Source organism: Camelus bactrianus, chromosome 20, assembly GCF_048773025.1.
Source record: "Camelus bactrianus isolate YW-2024 breed Bactrian camel chromosome 20, ASM4877302v1, whole genome shotgun sequence".
Lineage (NCBI taxonomy): Eukaryota > Metazoa > Chordata > Mammalia > Artiodactyla > Camelidae > Camelus > Camelus bactrianus.
The window spans coordinates 30,765,300-30,785,790 of NC_133558.1; the positions used below are offsets into that span (position 1 = coordinate 30,765,300).

General features: G+C 41.4%; 1 protein-coding gene across 2 annotated transcripts; it reads left to right on the top strand.

Annotated features, from left to right (window-relative positions):
* Positions 1-80: 80 nt before the first annotated feature.
* On the top strand, positions 81-19,516 carry ENPP4 (ectonucleotide pyrophosphatase/phosphodiesterase 4). Of its 2 annotated transcripts, none has more exons than XM_010973835.3 (4): positions 81-292; positions 12,436-13,294; positions 13,916-14,089; positions 16,065-19,516. In XM_010973835.3, the coding sequence occupies exons 2-4, from the start codon at positions 12,469-12,471 to the stop codon at positions 16,427-16,429; spliced, it is 1,365 nt and encodes a 454-aa protein (XP_010972137.1). In that variant the 5' UTR covers positions 81-292; positions 12,436-12,468; the 3' UTR covers positions 16,430-19,516. The 2 variants fall into 2 exon arrangements, with proteins under 2 accessions (XP_010972137.1, XP_045365299.1); XM_045509343.2 differs by having other exon boundaries at positions 16,068-19,516.
* Positions 19,517-20,491: the final 975 nt, after the last annotated feature.

Here is a 20,491-nt window from a genome sequence, read left to right on the forward strand (position 1 = left end):
ATCGACTGCGGCTGCGGCGTCCAATCCGGGGACGGGTCTTAGAAACCGCTAGGCGCCCGCGGGCTGGAAGCTTGTTCCGCAGTCGCGCGCCGGTCCGCCCCGCACCCTCGGAGGGCAGCGGGCCGCGCAGGTCTCGGGGAGGAAGGGCTGTTAACCGCGGGCGACGCCGGCTGCTGCGCAGGCGCCTCAGGAGGAGCTCGGCCCTGCCCGGCCCCGGCCCTTTCAGGGCTCCGGCGCCCCCGGTGCCCACGAGTGCCGGGTTCCGCGCGCAGCAGAGGAGCGGAGGCAGCGGGTGAGTGTGAGCCTGGCGCGACCGGCGTTCTCCCCGGCCGGTGGGGGGCTTTGAAAATGGAGGTGGTGAGGTCCCTTCCCCGCAGCGCACCCGCACATCCCCGGGGGGCCGTCCGCGGGGAACCCGGAGCGGCCAGGAGGTACCTGGCCAGGGGGCGGCGGGGGGCGGAGAGGGAAGAGGAAAGGAAACTGGGCGGCGGGGTGTGGACTGGCGGGCGCTGGTGTGCAGCTGGGGCCAGCGGGGTTGGCGGCGCCGCGGAGAGGCCGCGGGGGCAGGTGGGGAACGCGGGGTGGGCGCGACGGGCGCTTGGCTGGACAGGAGCGCCGTCGCAGGCAGCGCTACACCTGCGTCTGCCGGAATGTTCGACTAGAGTTGATGGTGATTACAGAACCAAGTTGAAAAACGGCTTTCCTAGACAGCCTACCAAGAAAGATAGCACTCGCGTGCTTTTTATCGGCCGGACACTGGGTTAAGCACTTTACAAACAACGCTTTCTTTTTCTGGGCACTGCGTCCCTGTGAGGTCATAGCGCCCCATTACACAGATGAGGAGAGCCCTGCTCAGAGTTCAGCACAGTTAGTGACCGCAGGCCGACTCAGGTTTACACCGGCCCTGGCTCCGCAGCGGTGTTTTTGCTTAACCTCCAGCCCACCTGGCGGCCCCAAGCCGGAAACCCTGCCAGTACTATAGGAAGTCAACTGCTGCTTTTAATATTCCAGCTTTTTCTTTTTTTCCCAGAAGTTGTTCCCAGCTATTTTAAGGAAATTAATTGAAAAGTAAGGAGGAGATATTTTATAAGTAAAATATATAAAATATAAATATCTCAATTCTTGCTTTTAACTTAGCTACAAAATATAATTTGGGAGAGATTCTGATGAAGACACGGGTTATTTTATGATGTAGAAAGTAAGGTAAGTGCAGCTGTTTTGAGGATACTTGGTTGACTGAAATAAAATCACACAACGTGAGAGTTGTGAGGTACGTTTTATTTGGGGCAAAATGAGGGCTATAGCCAGGGAGACAGCATTTTAGATAGCTCTGAGCAATTGCTCTGCAGAGGCAAGGGGAATCTCTGTTCTGTACGATTTTAGTGAAGCTGGGTTACAAGTGGTCAAGCACACACTTAGGCAGAAGCTTGCTGCTAGTCACGAGGAGCAGAAATCATGATTAATTTTAGTGCTTTTGTATTGAAGAGATGCAAGAATTTGGGCTTATAAAATCTTCTCTTGAAAATATCTATCTGAAGGCCTGTTCTGCCAGTTTCCCCAGAGCACAGGGTGCCTGCCTCATTCCTGATCTCCACCTGGAACTCCTTTCAGGGAGGATTGGAGGTCAGTGGCCGCAGTGGCTCATGATACAGTCCAACCAGAGGTAGGTGGCAAGTGCCAGTGTGATTCAGTCCTTGCAGAGGCAGATGGCAAGTGCCAATTTTCAGTTGGCACTTGCTAGATATTTTTGCGTACTCTGGAAAATTGGGGAATAATTTAGAATCCTAGAATTTTTTAAGAACAAAGTCTTTTAGAAAGTAGTTATAGTTTTCTTTAGACTATCAAGAAAACAGCTAATAATAGTCTAGAGAAAACCACCAAAATTATCTATGTGCATATTTTATTTTATAGTGGTGTAAGAGTTTCATTATAAGTAGTATTTGCGAAGTGTTTAAAACTGGGCTTTTGTATTACGGGAGCAGATGGCGTGCTAATAGTGGCAAATGTCTTTCACCATATCCTGTAACTGTCGTACCCCCAGCTTCACTCGGGCTAGAATTGGCTGAGGTGCACTGGATTCTAGTAAGAAAGTTATCCCAGAGAGGTAGTGTGTTTTGTCCCCTGAACTGAAGAAAATTGCATACATCTGTTGCTGTTGGATGTTTGGATGTAGTTAAGATGACTCTGCTATTTTTTCCTTTCCATTTGACTTTTTTTTTTGGTGTGAAAACTTACAGAATTTCTCCCAATGCTTTGTAACATAGCAATTAGTTATTTTTATTCCTTGAACTTGAGAACTTCTCACTGGTGTTTTGTTTATTGCTTAATACGTCCTGTTGGAGTGAAACAGAATGCAGCAGACATAGATACAGGCACTTGCTAATGAAAGATGTTCTGGCCAGAAAAGTTCTGTTAATAGTTTGGAGATTAATACTAGACTTTTTAACTTGCTTTTACTAGACTTGTTAACTTGTTTAGGACATGAAATTAGTGAGAGCTCAGACTGTAAAGCTACTGATTGCTTTCTGAGTTTGCCAGTCACTGGACTTCAGCTTCATCATATGTAAAAAGAAGACTAAATTGTTTCTAATTACTTTATTGTTTCACAGTAATATTCTGCCTGTCATAGTACAGACGTTTTTCCCAACACAACAGCTTTGTAACTGTTACCAAGTCCAAATTCATTCGGCTTGCCTCACGACAGGCCAATAAATCAGGAGAGGGGGTGTTGGGACAAGGATGATGACTTTATTCGGAAAGCCGGCAGACAGAGAAGATGACAGACTAATGTCCTGGGGAACCATCTTCCCCAAGTCAGAATTCAGGCTCCTTTTATTCTAAAAAGGGGAGAGGGGTATGCTTGGTTGTTGCAAACTTCTTGGTGCAGGAATTCTTTATTCTCGGACTCCTTTGTTCTTGTAGCTGTGCATGTGGGTCAGATCATGGTGTCCCTGAAACCCTCCAACAAAACAAACGTTATTTTCTACTCTGCAACTTGTTATCTTTCTATGAATGGAAAGGTGTTCAATATCCTTACAGGTTAGAGCCTTGAGACTAGGCTCTCCTGTATATTTTAGGCTCTAGGCAACATCCTTTTACAAAAGGTGCAGAACCAGCAAGACTAAGCCTAGGAAACAGAGCACAGGGTTTAAGCAAAGGAACAGATCTAACTCAGAGCAGATTTGTTCTTTCCTATTACACAACTAGGATGGATAAAAGGAAACTCTGCATTCTCATTTCTCAGACAACAGAAACTGAAACTGGAAGAAGTTGGACATGCCCACAGTCACCCATCTGCTAAAAATGAGCTCAAGTTCTAGGATCCTTCTGATTTCAGAGCCTGTAATCTTTGCACTGTGTCCATGCTTGTAAGCCTGGGCGCAAGGACCCAGCAGTGTGCTGAGGGATTAATGAACCTGGGGAGAAACAGGACATGTATCTAGGGCATCCTCTTCACTAAAGGTTTGGGGAAGAAAGATTTTGATTTGTATGTATTTTGTGAGAGAGGGACAGACACAGGTTTTCTTGTTTTGCACGTGGGAAGTAGACTAATACATTTTCACGTTAAAACATCCAAGTCTATTATAGAGTACAGATTTCATGTATAGAAACAACAAGATGTTGCCTGTTTTGTGGCAGGGCATTTCAGATGCTTTTAAGGTTGCAATTTCACTTCTCTCTACTCTGTGTTTTTTTTTTTTTATAGAATAGTTTTATTGAGATATAATTCACATACAATCCAGTCCACGCTTCTAAAGTGTGAATTTTACCAAGTCGTTGTGTTTTTTTTTTATAGAATAGTTTTATTGAGATAAAATTCACATACAATCCAGTCCACTCTTCTAAAGTGTGAATTTTACCGAGTCATGCAACCATGACCATGCAACCGTGACTTTGTAATACATTTCAGACAGATTGTGACAGTGATAATGTGTGGCGAAAGGGAATTAAGGTTGGCAATGATTCTGTAACTGTTTCATGGTAATTTGCGTGTTGGTTGGGTCCACATGCAAATTACTGTGGAGTGACTTGAATGCCAGGCGAAAGTGTTTGGACTTTTTGTGTCGACAGGGAAACTGAATACTTTTATTAGGGAAGTGTCGGGAACAGAGCAATTCCCAGGCAAATTAAGTTGGGAGCAGATGTTGGATGAGGAAGGAGAAGGTGATCCAGGTGGGAAGGTCAGTCAAAAGACAGAGGGCTCCGGACAGGAGCTGTTGAGGACTTTAAGAAGCAGGGAAGCAGTGGAGACAGACAAGAATTTGTAGCTGTTAAAAAGGCTTGTTAAACATGCAGGTTCCTGGCCTCTACTCTAGACCAGCTGGACTGACTGAACCATAATTTCCTGGGTGTAGAGACTGGACAGCTGCAGTTTAACAAGCTTCCCTCCGTGATCCTTCTGTCTCCTCTGCTGCTGTGGATGAGATGAAGGTGGAATTGACTAGCCTGGCAGCTGATGGTTGTCAGGACATCCCTGCCGGAGAGAACGGTGAAGCTGTTTCAAAGGATCAGGGAACTAAGGAAAGAGATGATTCAGAGGTGCAGGGGATGCATTCAGTTTGACACCTACCAGACTGGACTTGCCAGCAGAATAGTTTGTGCAGTGGGATTGGTTAGGAATGTAGACTGGGTTACTCAGGGTAGGAGCCAAGGCAATAAATAATGTTTCATTTTATTTTTTAAAAATAGATTTCTAAGTATCTTTATGATACTCTGCCACGTATTTGCTGTTTTAGTCTACTCTGTTATTGGAAACAAATATTTAGTTACGGGAAAGCAGCCAGACACAGAGAGGAACCAGGGAATCCACTCAGTCCCAGCTTTCATGGAGACCTGCGTGCCCTGCACACCTGTTTTCAGGTGGCTGGACCCAGGGCAGGAGCCTGCATCGTTTTGTCATCTGACCCAACCCGGTCACGACTGTCTGAGGGAGGGGATGAGTTGTGTGTAAACACTAGGTCAGGGGCACCAAGTACTGAATGAGAAACAAGTACTGCTCTTCTGGAGAGCTGAAACTGCTGAGCTGTGACCAGAAGCTGTGTCTGTGCAAAGTATGTCTCTTGGACTAAGAATTCTTACTCTGTTCTTCAAGGAGGCAGTTTGATTCTGTTACTCTATACTGTTTGGGTTTCTTGGATGGCACCAGCAGATGTTCCTTGTACCACACTCAGAAGGCAGCCCGTCTCAGATTAAAGTGGTAGAGATGTTCCAGACCCCAAGATCCTCCCAAAAAATATCCTGTGCCTTTAGTCTTGAATTTTAAGTCCCTGGTTTCCAGTGGGTCCCAGCTTCCATCAGTAAGTGTTGGAATGACTGCACACACGCAGATCATCTAGGTGGTATGTCTGAAAGAAACAAAGTCTCTTCCTGCAAGTAATTGCAGTGGATGACTCGTGATCGTACCCGTCATAACTGTCTCCCCATCTTAACGTTGGTGCTGGTTAGCTCCCCGCTGCTCTGCCCAGGACCTCTGGAGACATACACTCGGCCATAGCCTGGGTTTGCTTACTCTGAATAATGAATTCACTCACCTCTCTCTGGCCAGAACCCCGCATCCTTATGACTTTTGCTGAAAGTTACTTTTTAAACAGACTTTTTTTTTTTTTAAAAACTTCATCAGAACCTCTAGTCCAAAAACCTCCCTACTTCTCACATCTCTATCAGTTTCATCTTAGCTGCTGCATATCAAATGTCAGCCCCTCTTTAGTTGGCATCTTCAGCTTCCTTCATCACACTTTCTGCAGAATCTCAAGCTCAGGGAGGATCAGCTGCCTGTTTCGTTCATGCCTGTGCCAGGGCCACTGGCTTGCTAGAGAAAGCCAGTCATCAGGGTCACTCCCAAAATTCACGGCACCTGGTGTCAACACTGACCACCAGTCCTGCTATTTCCTTGTACTCTCCTGTTCCCCACGTTGGTCCTCCCAGTCACTCTTTCTTAAACCTCCGAACCTGTGACCAGCCATCATCTTGCAGTAACTGATCCTACCTCTTACAGCACAGAGGAGGCAGCTCCCTTCACCTCCAGCCCACTGACCTGTTAGCTGACTCCCTTGCTCCTCCCCTCCTGTTACGGAGGAGGTTTCCTGCCCACGTAGAGGGACGCACTCGACCTAAACCACCTATCTCCTATTTCCTTAGGGACCAAAGAAGACAGAGATTTATTAGGGGCAAGCTGCTTTTGTAATTATAGGTCATTAAAAAAGAATGAAAAATCATGGGGAGCTCTGAGCCTGGGGAATTACATACAAGAGTTACAGTTGTCCCTCAGTATCCACAGGAGATTGGTGCCAGGAGCCCCTGCAAATACCGAAATCCGCCGATGCTCTAGTCTCTTCAATAGAATGGTGTAGGACAGTGAATACAGTTGGTGCCTCTGGGTTTTCCATCCACGGTTGGTTGAATCCATGGATGTGAAACCCGTGGATACGGGGAACCAACTATATGTCTTTGACAAGAAGAAGGAAGTTTAAAAGTAATGTGGTGATGAAGTTCATTTCAACAGCTGTTGGATTTCTTCAGAAGTTACCGTGGCATCCAGGTCCCTCTAGGTTTTGCCTTTTGGTCAGCCTCGTGTGAATATTAGGCAGGTACAGATAGAAGTGGGACCTTTTTCTCAAATAACATTTATTTCTTACTCCCCTTTTTTTAATGCCAATTATTTTTCAGGTGGAACTGGTGATGAGCCAGTATGGTTGAATTTCCATCTCCTGTTTCTGTGGGTTAAAAGGAACTATAGTGTACCGACCATTAAACTAGAAAAATATTCTCCTTCTCTGGAGTCCCTGGAAGCCTAGCGTTATTTCTATTTTGTGCAAAAGAATTGTTTTTGTTTCTTCATTTGTTCTTTTTTATTAAATTGAAGTGTAGTCAGTTACAATTTGTCACTTTCTGGTGTACAGCATTATGTCCCAGTCATGCATATACATATATTTGTTTTCATATTCTTTTTCATAAAAGATTATTACAAGATACTGAATATAGTTCCCTGTGCTATACAGAAGAAATTTGGGGTTTTTAAAATTTATTTTTATATATAGTGGCTGACATTTACAAATCTCAAATTCCAGATTTAGCCCTTCCTACTGCCTTTCCCCTGGTAACCAGAAAATTGTTTACTATGTCTGTGAGTCTGTTTGTTTTGTAGATGAGTTCATTAGTGTCGTCTTTTTTCTTTTTTTTAGATTCCACATATGAGTGATACCATATGGTATTTTTCTTTCTCTTTCTGGCTTACTTCACTTAGAATGGCATTCTCCAGGTCCATCCATGTTGCTGCAAATGGCATTATTTTATTCTTTTTTATGGCTGAGTAGTATTTCATTTTATAAACATACCACAACTTCTTTATCTGTTCATCTGTCGATGGATATTTAGTTTGTTTCCATGTCTTGGCTATTGTATATAGTGCTGCTGTGAACATTGGGGTGCATGTATCTTTTTGAATTAGAGTTCCCTCCGGATATATGCCCAGGAGTGGGATTGCTGGATCATATGGTAAGTTTGTTTTTTGTCTTTTGAGGAATCTCCATACTGTTTTCCATAATGGCTGCACCAAACTACATTCCCACCAGCAGTAGGAAGGTTCCCTTTTTTCCACATCCTCTCCAGCATTTATCATTCGTGGACTTTTGAATGATGGCCATTCTGACTGGTGTGAGGTGATACCTCATTGTAGTTTTGAGTTGCATTTCTCTGATAATTAGCAATGCTGAGCATTTTTTCATGTGTCTGTTGGCCATTTGTATGTCTTCATTGGAAAATTGCTTATTTGGGTCTTCTGCCCATTTTTGGATTGGGTTGGTTGGGTTTTTTTGTTATTAAGTTGTATGAGCTGTTTATATATTCTGGAAATTAAATCATTCTCAGTCGCATCATTTGTAGATATTTTCTCCCATTTAATAGGTTGTCATTTTGTTTTAATTAGTTTCCTTTGCTGTGCAAAAGCTTATAAGTTTGATTAGGTCCCATTTGTTTATTTTTGCTTTTATTTCTCTTGCCTGGGTAGAGTGCCCTAGAGAATGTTGCTAAGATTTTTGTCAGAGAATGTTTTGCCTGTATTTTCTTCTAGGAGGTTTATCATATCTTGTCTTATATTTAAGCCTTTAAGCCATTTTGAGTTTATTTTTGTGTATGGTGTGAGGGAGTGTTCTAACTTCATTGATTTACATGCTGCTGTCCAGTTTTCCCAATACCACTTGCTGAAGAGACTGTCTTTTCTGCATTGTGTATTCTTGCCTCCTTTGTCAAAGATTAATTAACCATAGGTCTGTGGGTTTATTTCTGGGCTGTCTATTCTGTTCCATTGATCCATGTCTGTTTTTATGCTGTTTTGATTACTGTAGTTCTATAGTATTGTCTGACTTTTGGGAGGGTTACTCCTCCAGCTTCATTTTTTCTCTTCTGTATTGCTTCGACGGTTCTGGGTCTTTTGTGATTCCATATAAGTTATAGGATTATTTGTTCTAGTTCTGTGAAAAATGTCCTGGGTAATTTGATAGAGATCACATTAAATCTGTAGATTGCCTTGGGCAGTGTGGTCATCTTAACAATATTGATTCTCCCAGTCCAAGAGCATGGAGTCTTTCCTTTTCTTTAGGTCATCTTTAATTTCCTTAATCAGTGTTTTGTAGTTGTCTGTGTATAAGTCTTTCACCTCCTTGGTCAGATTTATTCTTAGATATTTTATTGTTTTGGATGCAGTTTTAAAAGGGATTGTTTCTTTACTTTCTTTTCCTGCTATTTTCATTGTTAGTGTAAAGAAATGCAACTGATTGCTGTATGTTCATCTTGCATCCTGCGACCTTGCCAAATTCTTTTATTAGCTCTGGTAGTTTTTGTGTGGAGCTTTTAGGGTTTTCTGTATATAGTATCATGTCATCTGCATATAGTGATGATTTTACCTCTTCTCTTCCAATTTGGATCCCTTTTCTTTTTCTTGCCTGATTGCTGTGGCTAGGACTTCCAAGACTATGTTGAATAGAAATGGTGAGAGTGGGCATCCTTGTCTTGTTCCAGATTTTAGTGGGAAGACTTTCAGTTTTTCACCATTGGGTATTATCCTGGCTGTAGGTTTGTCATAAATAGCTTTTATTATCTTGAAATATGTTCCCTCTATACCCACTTTGTTGGTTTACCATAAATGGGTGTTGTTTTATCAAATGCTTTTTCTGCATCTATTGAGGTGATCATGTGTTTTTTGCCCTTTCCTTTGTTGATGTGGTGTATCACATTGATTGATTTGTTTATGTTAAACCATCCTTGTGTCCCTCGGTTGAATCCAACTTGATAATGTTGTTTGATCCTTTTTATGTGCTGTTGGATTCTGTTTACTAATGTTTTGTATTTTTGTGTCTATGTTCATCAGTGATGTTGGCCTGTAATTTTCTTTTTTAGTAGTGTCCTTGTCTGGTTTTGGTATCAGGGTAATGATGGCTTCATAGCATGAGTTTGGGAGTACTCCCTTCTTTTCAATCTTTTGGAAGAGTTTGAGAAGGACTGGGGTGAGTTCTCTGTATGTTTGGTAGACTTCCCCAGAGAAGCCGTCTGGTCTTGGACTTTTATCTATAGGGGAGATTTTTTTAATTGCTGATTCTATTTCATTTCTAGTAATCAGTCTGTTAAAGTGGTCAATTTCTTCTTGATTTAATCTCGGTGGACTGTGTGTTTCCAGATACTTGTCCATTTTTTCTATGTTGTCCAGTTTGTTTCCATATAGTTGTTTATAGTATTTTTTTTTTTACATTTCTGTGATACTGGTTGTAATTTCTCCATTTTCCTTTCTTATTTTGTTTTGTGTGTGTGTGTGTTCTCTTTTCTTCTTGGTGAGCCTGGCCAGAGATTTGTCAATTTTGTTTACTCTTTCAAAAAACTAGCTCTTGGTTTGATGGATTTTTTCCTCTATTTTTTAAATCTCCATTTTATTTACTTCCACCCTGATATTTATAATTTCCTTTCTTCTGCTGACTTTAGGTTTTGTTTGCTCTTCTTTTTCTAATTCCTTTAGGTGATAGGTTAGGATGTTTACTTGAGATTGTTCTTGTTTTTGAGGAAGGCCTGTATCATTATGAACTTCCCTCTTAGGACTGCTTTTGCTGCATCCCATGGATTTTGTGTGGTTGTGTTTTGTCATTTGTCTTAAAGTATTTTTAATTTCTTCTTTGATTTCATTGTTGACCCATTGTTTTTCAGTAGCATGTTGTTTAATCTCAATGCTCTTTTTTTCTCCTTTGTTTTTCTGTGGTTGATTTCTAGTTTCATAACATTGTGGTCAGAAAAGATGCTTGAAATAATTTCTATCCTCTTAAATTTGTTGAGGCTTCTTTTGTGTCCGAGTAAATTTTCTAGCCTAGAGAATGTTCCATCACACTTGAAAAGAATGTACATTCTGGTTTTTTGGAGATGTAATGTCCTACAAGGATCAACTGAGTCCAACTGTTCTGTCGTGTCATTTAGTATCTCCCATTGCCTTATTGATTTTCTGTTTAAAAGATCTGTCCAGTGATATTAATGGGGTGTTAAAATCTCCTACTATGATTGTGTTCCCATCAATTTCTCCCTTTATGTCTGTTAGTATTTATGTCTTTATGTATTTAGGTGCTCCTATATTGGGTGCATGTATGTTAAGAAGTGTAGTATCTTCATCTTGTATTGCTCCTTATATAGTAATTATATAGTATCACCATTACATAGTAATCAATATATACGTATTTTTCTATGGCCTTTGTTTTAAAGTCTGTTTTGTCTGATACCTATTTCTACTTCCACTTTCTTGTTGTTTCCATTTGCATAAAATCTTTTCCATCATCTCACTTTCAATCTACGTATGTTTTTCACCCTAAAGTAGGTCTTTGGTAGACAACATATTTTAGGCTCTTGTTTTTATTATTCAGTCTGCCACTCTGTCTTTTGATTGGAGCATTTTTTTCCATTGACACTTATGGTAATTATTGATTGATGTGTGTTTATTGCCATTTTGAACTTAATTTTCCAGTTGACTTGGTATTTCCTCTTTGTTCCTTTTTCTTCTTGTGGTTTGATTATTTTCTTTTGTATTATCTTGATTTCTTTTTGGTTTTTGTGATTCTATTGTGTGCTTTTGACTTGTGGTTACCCTCAGAGCTATCAGTGCAGATCCACCGACATCTGGGTCCGTTGTAAAGATCACGCAGTCATACACCTGGATCCATGGCATGCCACCTAGTCAGCGCTGTCCCCAGTGCCTCGTCCACGTACTGTAGGCAGGTCTGCTGACAACGTTGTCCTGCACGCACCCCCGCTGTGTGCCAGAACTCCACTCCTTGTTTGTCTTAGAGGCACGGGTCCACAAAGGCACCTGGGGAGCAAATCAGCCCCCTTTGCCTGGGACTGTAAACAAATCTCAATCCCACCTATGAAGTTGCAGAGCCCCTGGGTGTGGATTCAGGTTTCAGCCCCACCTCCACCTGGGAGCCCTGCACCAGCGAATATGGTGGCTATGGCTGTGCCCCACCTCTTCCCCCCTGATTACACACCTGCAATGGTGCCACAGGCCAGCAGAGGCAGTGGCTCTGGCCCATTCTGGGTTAATGGGGACCCAGGCTATTCCTTTATGTATACACTCCCAGCCACGGCCCACAGCACACTCCAGCCCCATGAGGCTGCCTCTGCGCAGTCAGCCTCAGCCCTCCGCCTGGCTTGGGCAGCCAGCCCCAGCCCACCCCCACCAGCTCGCATCTAGGGCTGGGGATCATAGGGACCTTTTGTGCTGGTTTCTCTCAGTTCTGTTGGCGAGGCAGCTGCTGTGCACTCCTCCAAGCCTCGGAGGATCCCCCCTGCCCCATCCCACTGCCCTCTCCATTGGAGGGGGGGCGTCCCAGCATAAGAGCGCTATTCCTCCTTTGCTGCTCCCTCCCTACAGGACAGGTCCCACACGAATTGCCTTTTTCTTCTCTTTTTTTCCTCCTACTAGATTTTGTGAGGAATTTTGTCATTTGAAGTAGGCAACATTCTGTCAAAGATCAGCAGATGTTCTGAGTGAATGGGTGGGTCTGTGGATGTCTTGGTGTATTCTTGGGAGAGGGTGAGCTAAATTATTCTGAAGGCTTAAATAAGAACATAGGATAAGAATCTAGAACAACTTTTTGCTGCTGCAGACAAGCAAGGTAGCCAAATAGGACTATTTGTGTCTCCACAAATATAAGAATCGCCCACATCCCTTTCAGAGCATGAAAAATGGGGCAGGACACATGATTGGACAAGGAGAGGCAATTTTTATTTTTTCCAACTTTAGCTTTATTCAGTTATCTTTCAGTGACACTGTTTACTTTCTCAGCTGATATAGGTAAAGCTGGTATAAAAAGGTTTACAAATGTTGGTTTTCATCTCCTCGTGGCTAAACTTCAGAAACCTAACCCAAATCAAATAACATTACTTGTGAATGGTGTGTTTATATTTTAGGAACCCTGATTGCCCTCCTTCAACGCGTCCATTATGCACTTATTTCTGATACTTCTGTTTTCTGGACTCATAACTGGTGGCAGAGGGAACTCTTCCTATACGTTGCCACCCAAGCTACTACTTGTATCCTTTGATGGCTTCAGAGCTGACTATCTCCGGAACTTTGAATTTCCTCATCTCCAGAATTTTATCAAAGAAGGCATCTTAGTAGAGCAGGTTAAAAATGTTTTTATCACAAAAACATTTCCAAACCACTACAGTATCGTGACAGGCCTGTATGAAGAAAGCCATGGCATTGTGGCTAACTCCATGTATGATGTCGTCACCAAGAAACACTTCTCTGACTTCAATGACAAGGATCCTTTCTGGTGGAATGAGGCAGTGCCTATTTGGGTGACCAACCAGCTTCAGGAAAACAGGTCCAGCGCTGCTGCTATGTGGCCTGGGACCGACGTCCCCATTCGCAATGCCACGCCTTCCTATTTCATGAACTACAGCTCCTCGGTGTCATTTGGGGAGAGGCTCAGTAACATCACCACGTGGCTGAGCAGTTCCAACCCACCAGTCACCTTTGCGACACTCTATTGGGAAGAGCCAGATGCAAGCGGCCACAGGTACGGCCCTGAAGATAAAGACAACATGCGCAGAGTGTTGAAGGAGATAGATGACCATATTGGTGAGCTAGTCCACAAGCTCAAGGCGTTAGGGCTGTGGGAAAATCTTAACGTGATCATCACAAGTGATCATGGGATGACGCAGTGTTCTTCGGGGAGGCTGATAAACTTGGATGCGTGCATCAACCGTTCAGACTACGCTCTTATAGACTTGACCCCAGTTGCTGCAATACTTCCCAAAATCAGTAAGTAAACTTTCAGCAAGGAATATTTGAATGGGGCAGTTGATTAAGGGAGGGTTTTGTAAAAGAATGAAGCTTGGGCTTTTTGTAGTTCACGACCACCTACTCTTAGAGTGGGATTATATTTTGCCCCTAATGCATAAGTTTTTAAGCAATCAGTTAGCTTAAAGTTTAGGTTCAAGATGATTATTTCTTTGCTTTCTGATATATTTCTTAATTATTCACACTAATGAAAAAAGTAAATTTTGATCCTTAAAAAACATCTTGGACTTTTGTGTGAGATCTACCTTTCATTTACTGATCTTAGAATTAGTAATGAGTAATAATATGTAAGGAGTTTATATTTACTTAGGAAGCCAGGTGTGAAATTTGTCCTCTTTGTGTAAAAGTCCACCAGGGATAATCACAACATGAGAGAGACAGAGAAGTGAACACTTGAAAAGGTGTGTGTCTGTCTGTCTCCAACACTGTTACATAATTATTATTGCTCTGTTTTTTAAATGATTAAAAGTGATGTAATGGATAACATTGTTCAGGACTTACTTCCAGTTATTCTAGTTAGAAATATTTTTTCCTTATCAGTCAACCATGACTTTTTTTCCTTGCTACTTCCTTTCCTTCCAGACATAACAGAGGCTTATAACAAACTGAAAATCTGTAACTCGCACATGAATGTTTATCTCAAAGAAGACATTCCTGCCAGATTTCATTACCAACATAATGATCGAATTCAGCCCATTATTCTGGTTGCTGATGAAGGCTGGACAATTGTGCTAAATAAATCATCACCACCAAAATGTAAGTATTGATTTAGGATCTTCCTTTTGGATCCCAGGGATAAATCACATGTTGTGACATTGTCCCGTTAACAGGGTACTTTGATTTAGAGATGTTGACACAGTATAATTAGTTTAATTTTCAACTAGATTATTATCAGGTTTTCATTTGGAAGCAATTTATAGAAACTGCTGTTTCACCCTCAGATTAGAAGATTGGGTGATCTTAAGGGTCAAGGAGTCATTTTACTTTATTTCCCAAACTGCACTACTGTCAGTAACCTTCAAGTAACCTTCTCTTGACCTGTAAAAATAAAGGAATAGTAAAGGAACAGAGAAGACTAAAAAGTAAAGAAAGTAAAAGGGGAGAGATTAGCTAGTTCAAATTCCTTTTTATTTTTGTTTAAAAATACATATTTGTCTAGGTAATCCTAGGTCTTTTCCCAATGATGAAATCCTTTACCTGAGTGCTACAGCCATTTAGAACACCGGGCAAGAACCAGAAAGTGTGCAAGCAAAAATCTACCAAGTAGATTAAATAGATGGACCCAAATCTCTCCTAAAACTGAGGAAACGTATGGGGGAGAATTCCAGATCTTCCCTGAACTGAAGCTTACTTACCCATATGTAAATACATCTTGAATACATTTTTTTAAAATCTGATTTTTGTAGACTACAGCAGGAGTTAGAAAATTTTTCTGTGGAAGGGCAGATGGTAAATATCTTAGGCTTTGTGGGCCAGCCGGTCTCTGTCTCAGCTCCTCAGTTCTGCCTGTGTGGTGGGGAAGCAGCCATGGCCAGTATGTGAACAGACTGACACGGGGTGTTCTGCTGACACTTCCTTTACAGGGACAGGCGGGGGGCTGCACGTGGCCGGGGGCTGCCGTCTGCAGGTCCCTGATCCAGAGCAGCTCAGACACACCAGGCGAGGATAAGACTGAAGGCCTTTGGACTTTATGTATTACTTATGTTTATGTACTCATTATTGAAGACTTAGAAAATAAAGAAAACATTTAGAAAAGGGAACAAAAACTGTCCGTAATCCCTCCATACAGAAGTGTAGACAAGTGTTCATTGCGGGAGTTTTCCCCTTCTAATCTTTTTCTCTGTTACATACACATGCATGTTTTTATTGTGGTCATATTATTTATATTATTCATATTATAATCATTCATTTACAGTATTGAAATCATAGTATCTATAGCGTTACATTCTGCTTTGCATTGTATTGGTCACGTGCGTTATTTTTGTTATGAAATGTTTTACACATGCTGTTAAAGAATGAGGTAACAGACACGTTACACTCATCACTCAGCCACCTGCACTTCATAAGGGAGAGGGAGCTTATTAAATGTAATTGGCGTATATTAAAAGGCACTATTGAGACTGGTATTGGAGTGATACCGGAGACCATCAGATTTTTCTGAGTTAGACTTTCACTGGACTGACAAGTTGGAAGTCAGCTTAGCTTAGCCTTCACCTGCAATGCAAGAAGATCCTTTGGTAACATTGTCAGTCACCTGGCCCTGCAGACGTTGAGGTGTTGGTTAGCTGTCATGAAGCCAGGGGTAGGTAATACAGTCCTGTTTCTTGTCCCAGAGCAGCTGACAGGGGAGGCTGCAGATCCCCCGCCTCCCCACGCACTGGTCTCACTGACTCCTCTTCCTACCCACTCTGTCTCCGGTGCTGTTTGCAGTGTGCTTTTGCAAACAGTGCTGGACCCGGACAGGTGATATAAATGGGGCTCAGACTGAGAGATGAGTACATCAGGTTGAGACATAGTTTTAAAGCCTGAGGCCATGAGTGATTGGGACAAAGGGGGTGTGTGTGAAATACGGGATGTGGCCGAGTCGAAGGAAACAGGAAATTTTACCCAATTCATCAGAATTCTAATGGGTGAGAATGCACTGGTAAGAACCTAGTGTCTTGACAATAAAAGTGAGTTATTTTGTGATAGAAACGATCTTGTTTATTAACGTCCTGTTGTTCTTTTTCAGTAGGTGACCATGGTTATGATAATTCTTTGCCGAGTATGAATCCGTTCCTAGCTGCCCATGGGCCTGCATTTCACAAAGGCTACAAACATAGCACCATTAACATTGTGGACATTTACCCAATGATGTGCCACATCCTGGGATTAAAGCCACGTCTCAATAATGGAACCTTCAGTCATACCAAGTGCTTGCTGGTCGACCAGTGGTGCATCAATCTCCCAGAAGCCATCGGAATTGTTATTGGTGCGCTCTTGGTCTTAACCACTCTCACCTGCCTCATCATAGTCATGCAGAACAGACTCTCGGGGCCCCGGCCATTCTCCCGACTTCAGCTGCAAGATGACGACGACGATCCTTTAATTGGGTAACGAGTGTGCAGGGGTTTGTATAAAGCGGCTTTGATTAGGACATACCCCAGGAGTGGTGTTCTCACTATGAAAAAGTCTACTTTGAAAGACAGAGCGCTTGGACCAAGCATGCCAAAATGATTGTGTTCTGTTTTTCCTTGTGTTTTGCTTTGCAGCATTAGCTAGTACAGAAGACCCTGACCATAGGAAAAACTGCTAGAAAATCATTCGTTAACACCGTTTGTCCAACCGGAAACTTTTTTTTAAGAAAAATACTGCCTTTGCCTTTTTTTTTTCTCTTTGCAATGAAGATTTGACACATCTTCAGGTGAAACTATACCAAAATTTCATGGGTCTGCTTTTCAAATAAGTTTTTATATTTGTAAATTAAACAACAAAAATCTTAATAAAATTTGTGGATTTTGTGTATCAGGGAGGAAAAGGTTCCTATATTTTTATATTTACCTTTAATAAGAGTGTGTATCCCAAGTAAACCGTTGAGGTAGGAAATTCTCTGTGATGGTTAATAAAATGGATCAACCAGGTAGAGCAGATCTAATGAAGAAATGATTTTAAGAAAAGCTGTTACAGAAAAAAAAGACTGATACAAAGCCTGAGTCTTCCCCCCTTGTGTCTTTGTTAAGACCCTTAAGGTAGTGAAGCCTCAAAAGATATCTTTTGAAGGTTATTGCTAATAGGAAATTCAGAAAATAAGGAAAAGTGCTTTTCTCTCTGTGCTTAATGCCTTTGTGTGAGTTATGTAGTTGTGTGTGTGTGTGTGTTTGTGTGTGTGGATGTACAGACCGTGTGACTTACAGGAGGTGGTGAGAGGACACTAGACTAGAGGCAGGCTTCCACATCCCCTTAGAACACAGCTCTCAGGAAAGGTTATGTTTGTATTTGACATTTATTTACTTTCTTATAACGCACTTATTTAAAATCACAATTTTTAAAAGCTCATTAATTTTTGTTACCATTTTTAACTTTCTCATGTTGTTTTTTGCAACCAGAGATGGATCCAAGTCCTGCAGAAAAGTTATGACCTGAATACCAGTCTGGTTTTGATTGGGTCACACTGAGAAAGAGATTTTTATACTTACCTTTGGGAATTTTATGCCTTACTTTTTAAGCAGTAGAGCTGAATTTAAAATGGAACTTAGGGTCTTTGATCTTTTACAGTAATCGTATGTTAAATGACTGAATGATCTCCCAGCGCTCTGTTAACCTTCAGGAGAGTGAGTGCTGCTTCTGCTTTTTCCTCCAATGTTTGGTTCATAGAAATAACCACTCTGCTCCTATTATTTTTTTCTTAACATACTTGTTCAGAGCCCAGGGTTTGTTGTGAATTAACTGTCATCTTACCTTTGCTAAGTGGTACCTTCTAATAATCAGAATTAATATGAAGAACCTGAGTTGGGGCAGACTAGCTTGTATCTATTAGAGGAAAAACTGGGTTTGAGAACTGTTCATCAGGACCTGAGGCAAGGAATTAACATTACTCGTGTGATCTTCAAAGTTTTGACAATGTGAAATAAACAAGGTAACTGTTTTGCAGCTGCAGAAATAACCTGCAATAAATATGCCACCCAGCTAAGTGCTGATGATCTGTGATGGTAAAGAACAGTGGTGCCAGGTACCGGGCAGATCCACCATCCTTGTCACTGCGGACGCCCTGATCCTGGCATTTGGTGCCTGTTGTTCTTTGGTTCTCGAGCAGCATTTGCACACCCTGTGTGAATAGTCTGTGCACACAGTCAGAAGGTAACTGTATTAAGAACAGCATAATAAATAAATAAAACCAACAGGACTAGTTTGCCTTTTGACAAATTTCATTTCAGATGAAATTGCATAAAAGTTATCTTAAAGGTTAATAGTTGATCTGAACAGAATGATAGAAAAATTTCTTTCTACTTCAATTTCCATTAAAAAAAGAGAGGGAGAGAACAGTCACATTTAGAGCCATGAGCATTTTTGGAAATGTCTAAAATAGTAGCAGGCAATTATACTAATAGAGCAGAGCTTGGCGCTTGCAGTAGTGTGAGCTTTAATGGTTCTATTGGCTTGACTGGTGGTTGTGAGTTTCAGAAATCTGTACATAGCATCCAGCCTGTGAGTGGATTTCATACAGGACGGACTAGGAAGGGGATGCCCTGGCAGTGTCTCAGCCCTTTGAACAAAATACATTTACCTATTTGTCTTTTTCCTTCATTCCATTCTCAAAATATTAACTTGAATTATAAATGTTTTATATATATATATAGATAGAGGTGGACAAGAACAGTATTTATTTAATCAGAGACATATATTATTATATTGAACTTTACATTAATTCATTTGTATCTTTAAAAACTTATCACTCAGAGCCGATGACTCCTCTAGTACACTGAGAAAAATCTTTTAGTAAAGCCAGCCCTTTTCACTAATGTGTTGGTGTGTATTTTGTTAAATATTTGACTGATATGCTGCTGTGTTTTCTGGGTAGTAGGAAGTATTTGGCTCCAGGAAACATTTACTGTTTGTGACAACAATGTGCAAAGGTAATAGGAAAACGTTTCACTAAGTTTTTTGTGAGTTCAGTGAATGAATTTAGAATAAGTACATTTACTGATAACATAGGGACAGTCTGCTGCTGCTGTTAATGTGTAAGTGTTTCTGGTAAACAGCAATAGAATAAGAATCATTTCACTGCTCTGTACTATAGGTTTTGTGTTACTGTTCCATTAAGCTTGGCATGAGCTTAAAGATAAATTCTTGGAAAATTGATGGATTAAAGATGCCTTTGCATTGTTCTTAGGTGTTTCCTTCTCTCACCTGTATCTGGTAAACTTTAAGGATGATTGCATTTAATTCCATTTATTTGGAAGGCTTTACTTCATTGTGAATATATATATAAAGCTACAAAGGAAGGACAAAGTGAGATGGAAAGTGTTTATTTATTATGAATTCTTAAAATAGTGTGTAAATAAATGACATGAGTGTGCTCTAAAGAAATCTGTATTTAGTGCCTTAAGTTAAAGTAAAATATATTTTCACTGTATTGTTTGGAGTTCCTGGTTATGACTTTGCTTATGATTAAAAAATTTTATGTGAATAAAATCTACCAAAACATTTTTACTGTAATTATTAAGTATACAATGCGATGGCACTGATGATTTGTCACCCTCTTGCCAGGCAGACGCGTTGTGATAGATGTTGACAGATTTGTTATACTTCAAGAATCCACTTACTTAAACCAGGATTAAGTGTGTACCATTTAACCAAATTTTTAAAGCCGTGTATAAATATACAGTCCAACATGAGGACATCATAGGAGAAAGCCAAGATAAATTTTGCAGAGTTTCTAGAACTATAATTTATTAGCTTACAGTAGAAGGGAAGAGGTTTGAAAAAGCTGATTACAAAACACTAGGGGATGAAGCCGGGATTACAGCATTTAAACTTTTTTTGTACATAGCTGTGAGTACTTAATCTTTTCCAATACAGTACAGATGCAAACAAGTTTCCTCCAAGAGCACAGTGATTAATTTCCTATTTTGACCTTCACTGAACACTGCTAGGAACTGTGGGAAAACGAGAAAAAGCTACTTTCTTTACTTTGGAAGAGAGGTCTGTAGCATTTCAAGAGTGGTAAAACTTTATACCGACAAATTACTTCCGTCTACTTGTGGTTTAACTCTTGTGCTGAGACATCCTGGGGTCCAGAACCGGTTCCCAGGCCCTGTGCTTCCTGAAGGCCAGATTCACCTCTTTCCCTCTCCCGCAGACTCCTTGGTGCGTGTGCTTGGGTTTCATTACAGGCCTCCCCTTGACGTGTGTGTGCGCACGCAGGTAGTGGTCAGTGTTGAAAGCACTAGGTCCTGTGACTGATGTCTCGTAGCCAGAATTACCTGTCTGAGGCAAAGACTTACCCACTGAGCAAGCCAAGCTGCTGTGCAGGCCTTCTGTCTTTCCACAAATCTTCTGCCTCTTGGACCTCTGAAACCTGATTTCCACTGTCAGTAAACTGAATCTAGTGACCTCCTCCACTGGCTGCTCCGTAATTGATGGTTTACAGACACATGTCTCCAGCTCAGACCTCCTTCC

Excerpts from the sequence above, each read along its gene's own strand:
- ENPP4 (XM_010973835.3), top strand. The coding sequence starts at position 12,469 with ATGCACTTATTTCTGATACTTCTGTTTTCTGGACTCATAACTGGTGGC. Across the intron at positions 13,295-13,915 it reads TGCAATACTTCCCAAAATCA|ACATAACAGAGGCTTATAAC; the intron begins GTAAGTAAACTT and ends CTTTCCTTCCAG. Across the intron at positions 14,090-16,064 it reads TAAATCATCACCACCAAAAT|TAGGTGACCATGGTTATGAT; the intron begins GTAAGTATTGAT and ends GTTCTTTTTCAG.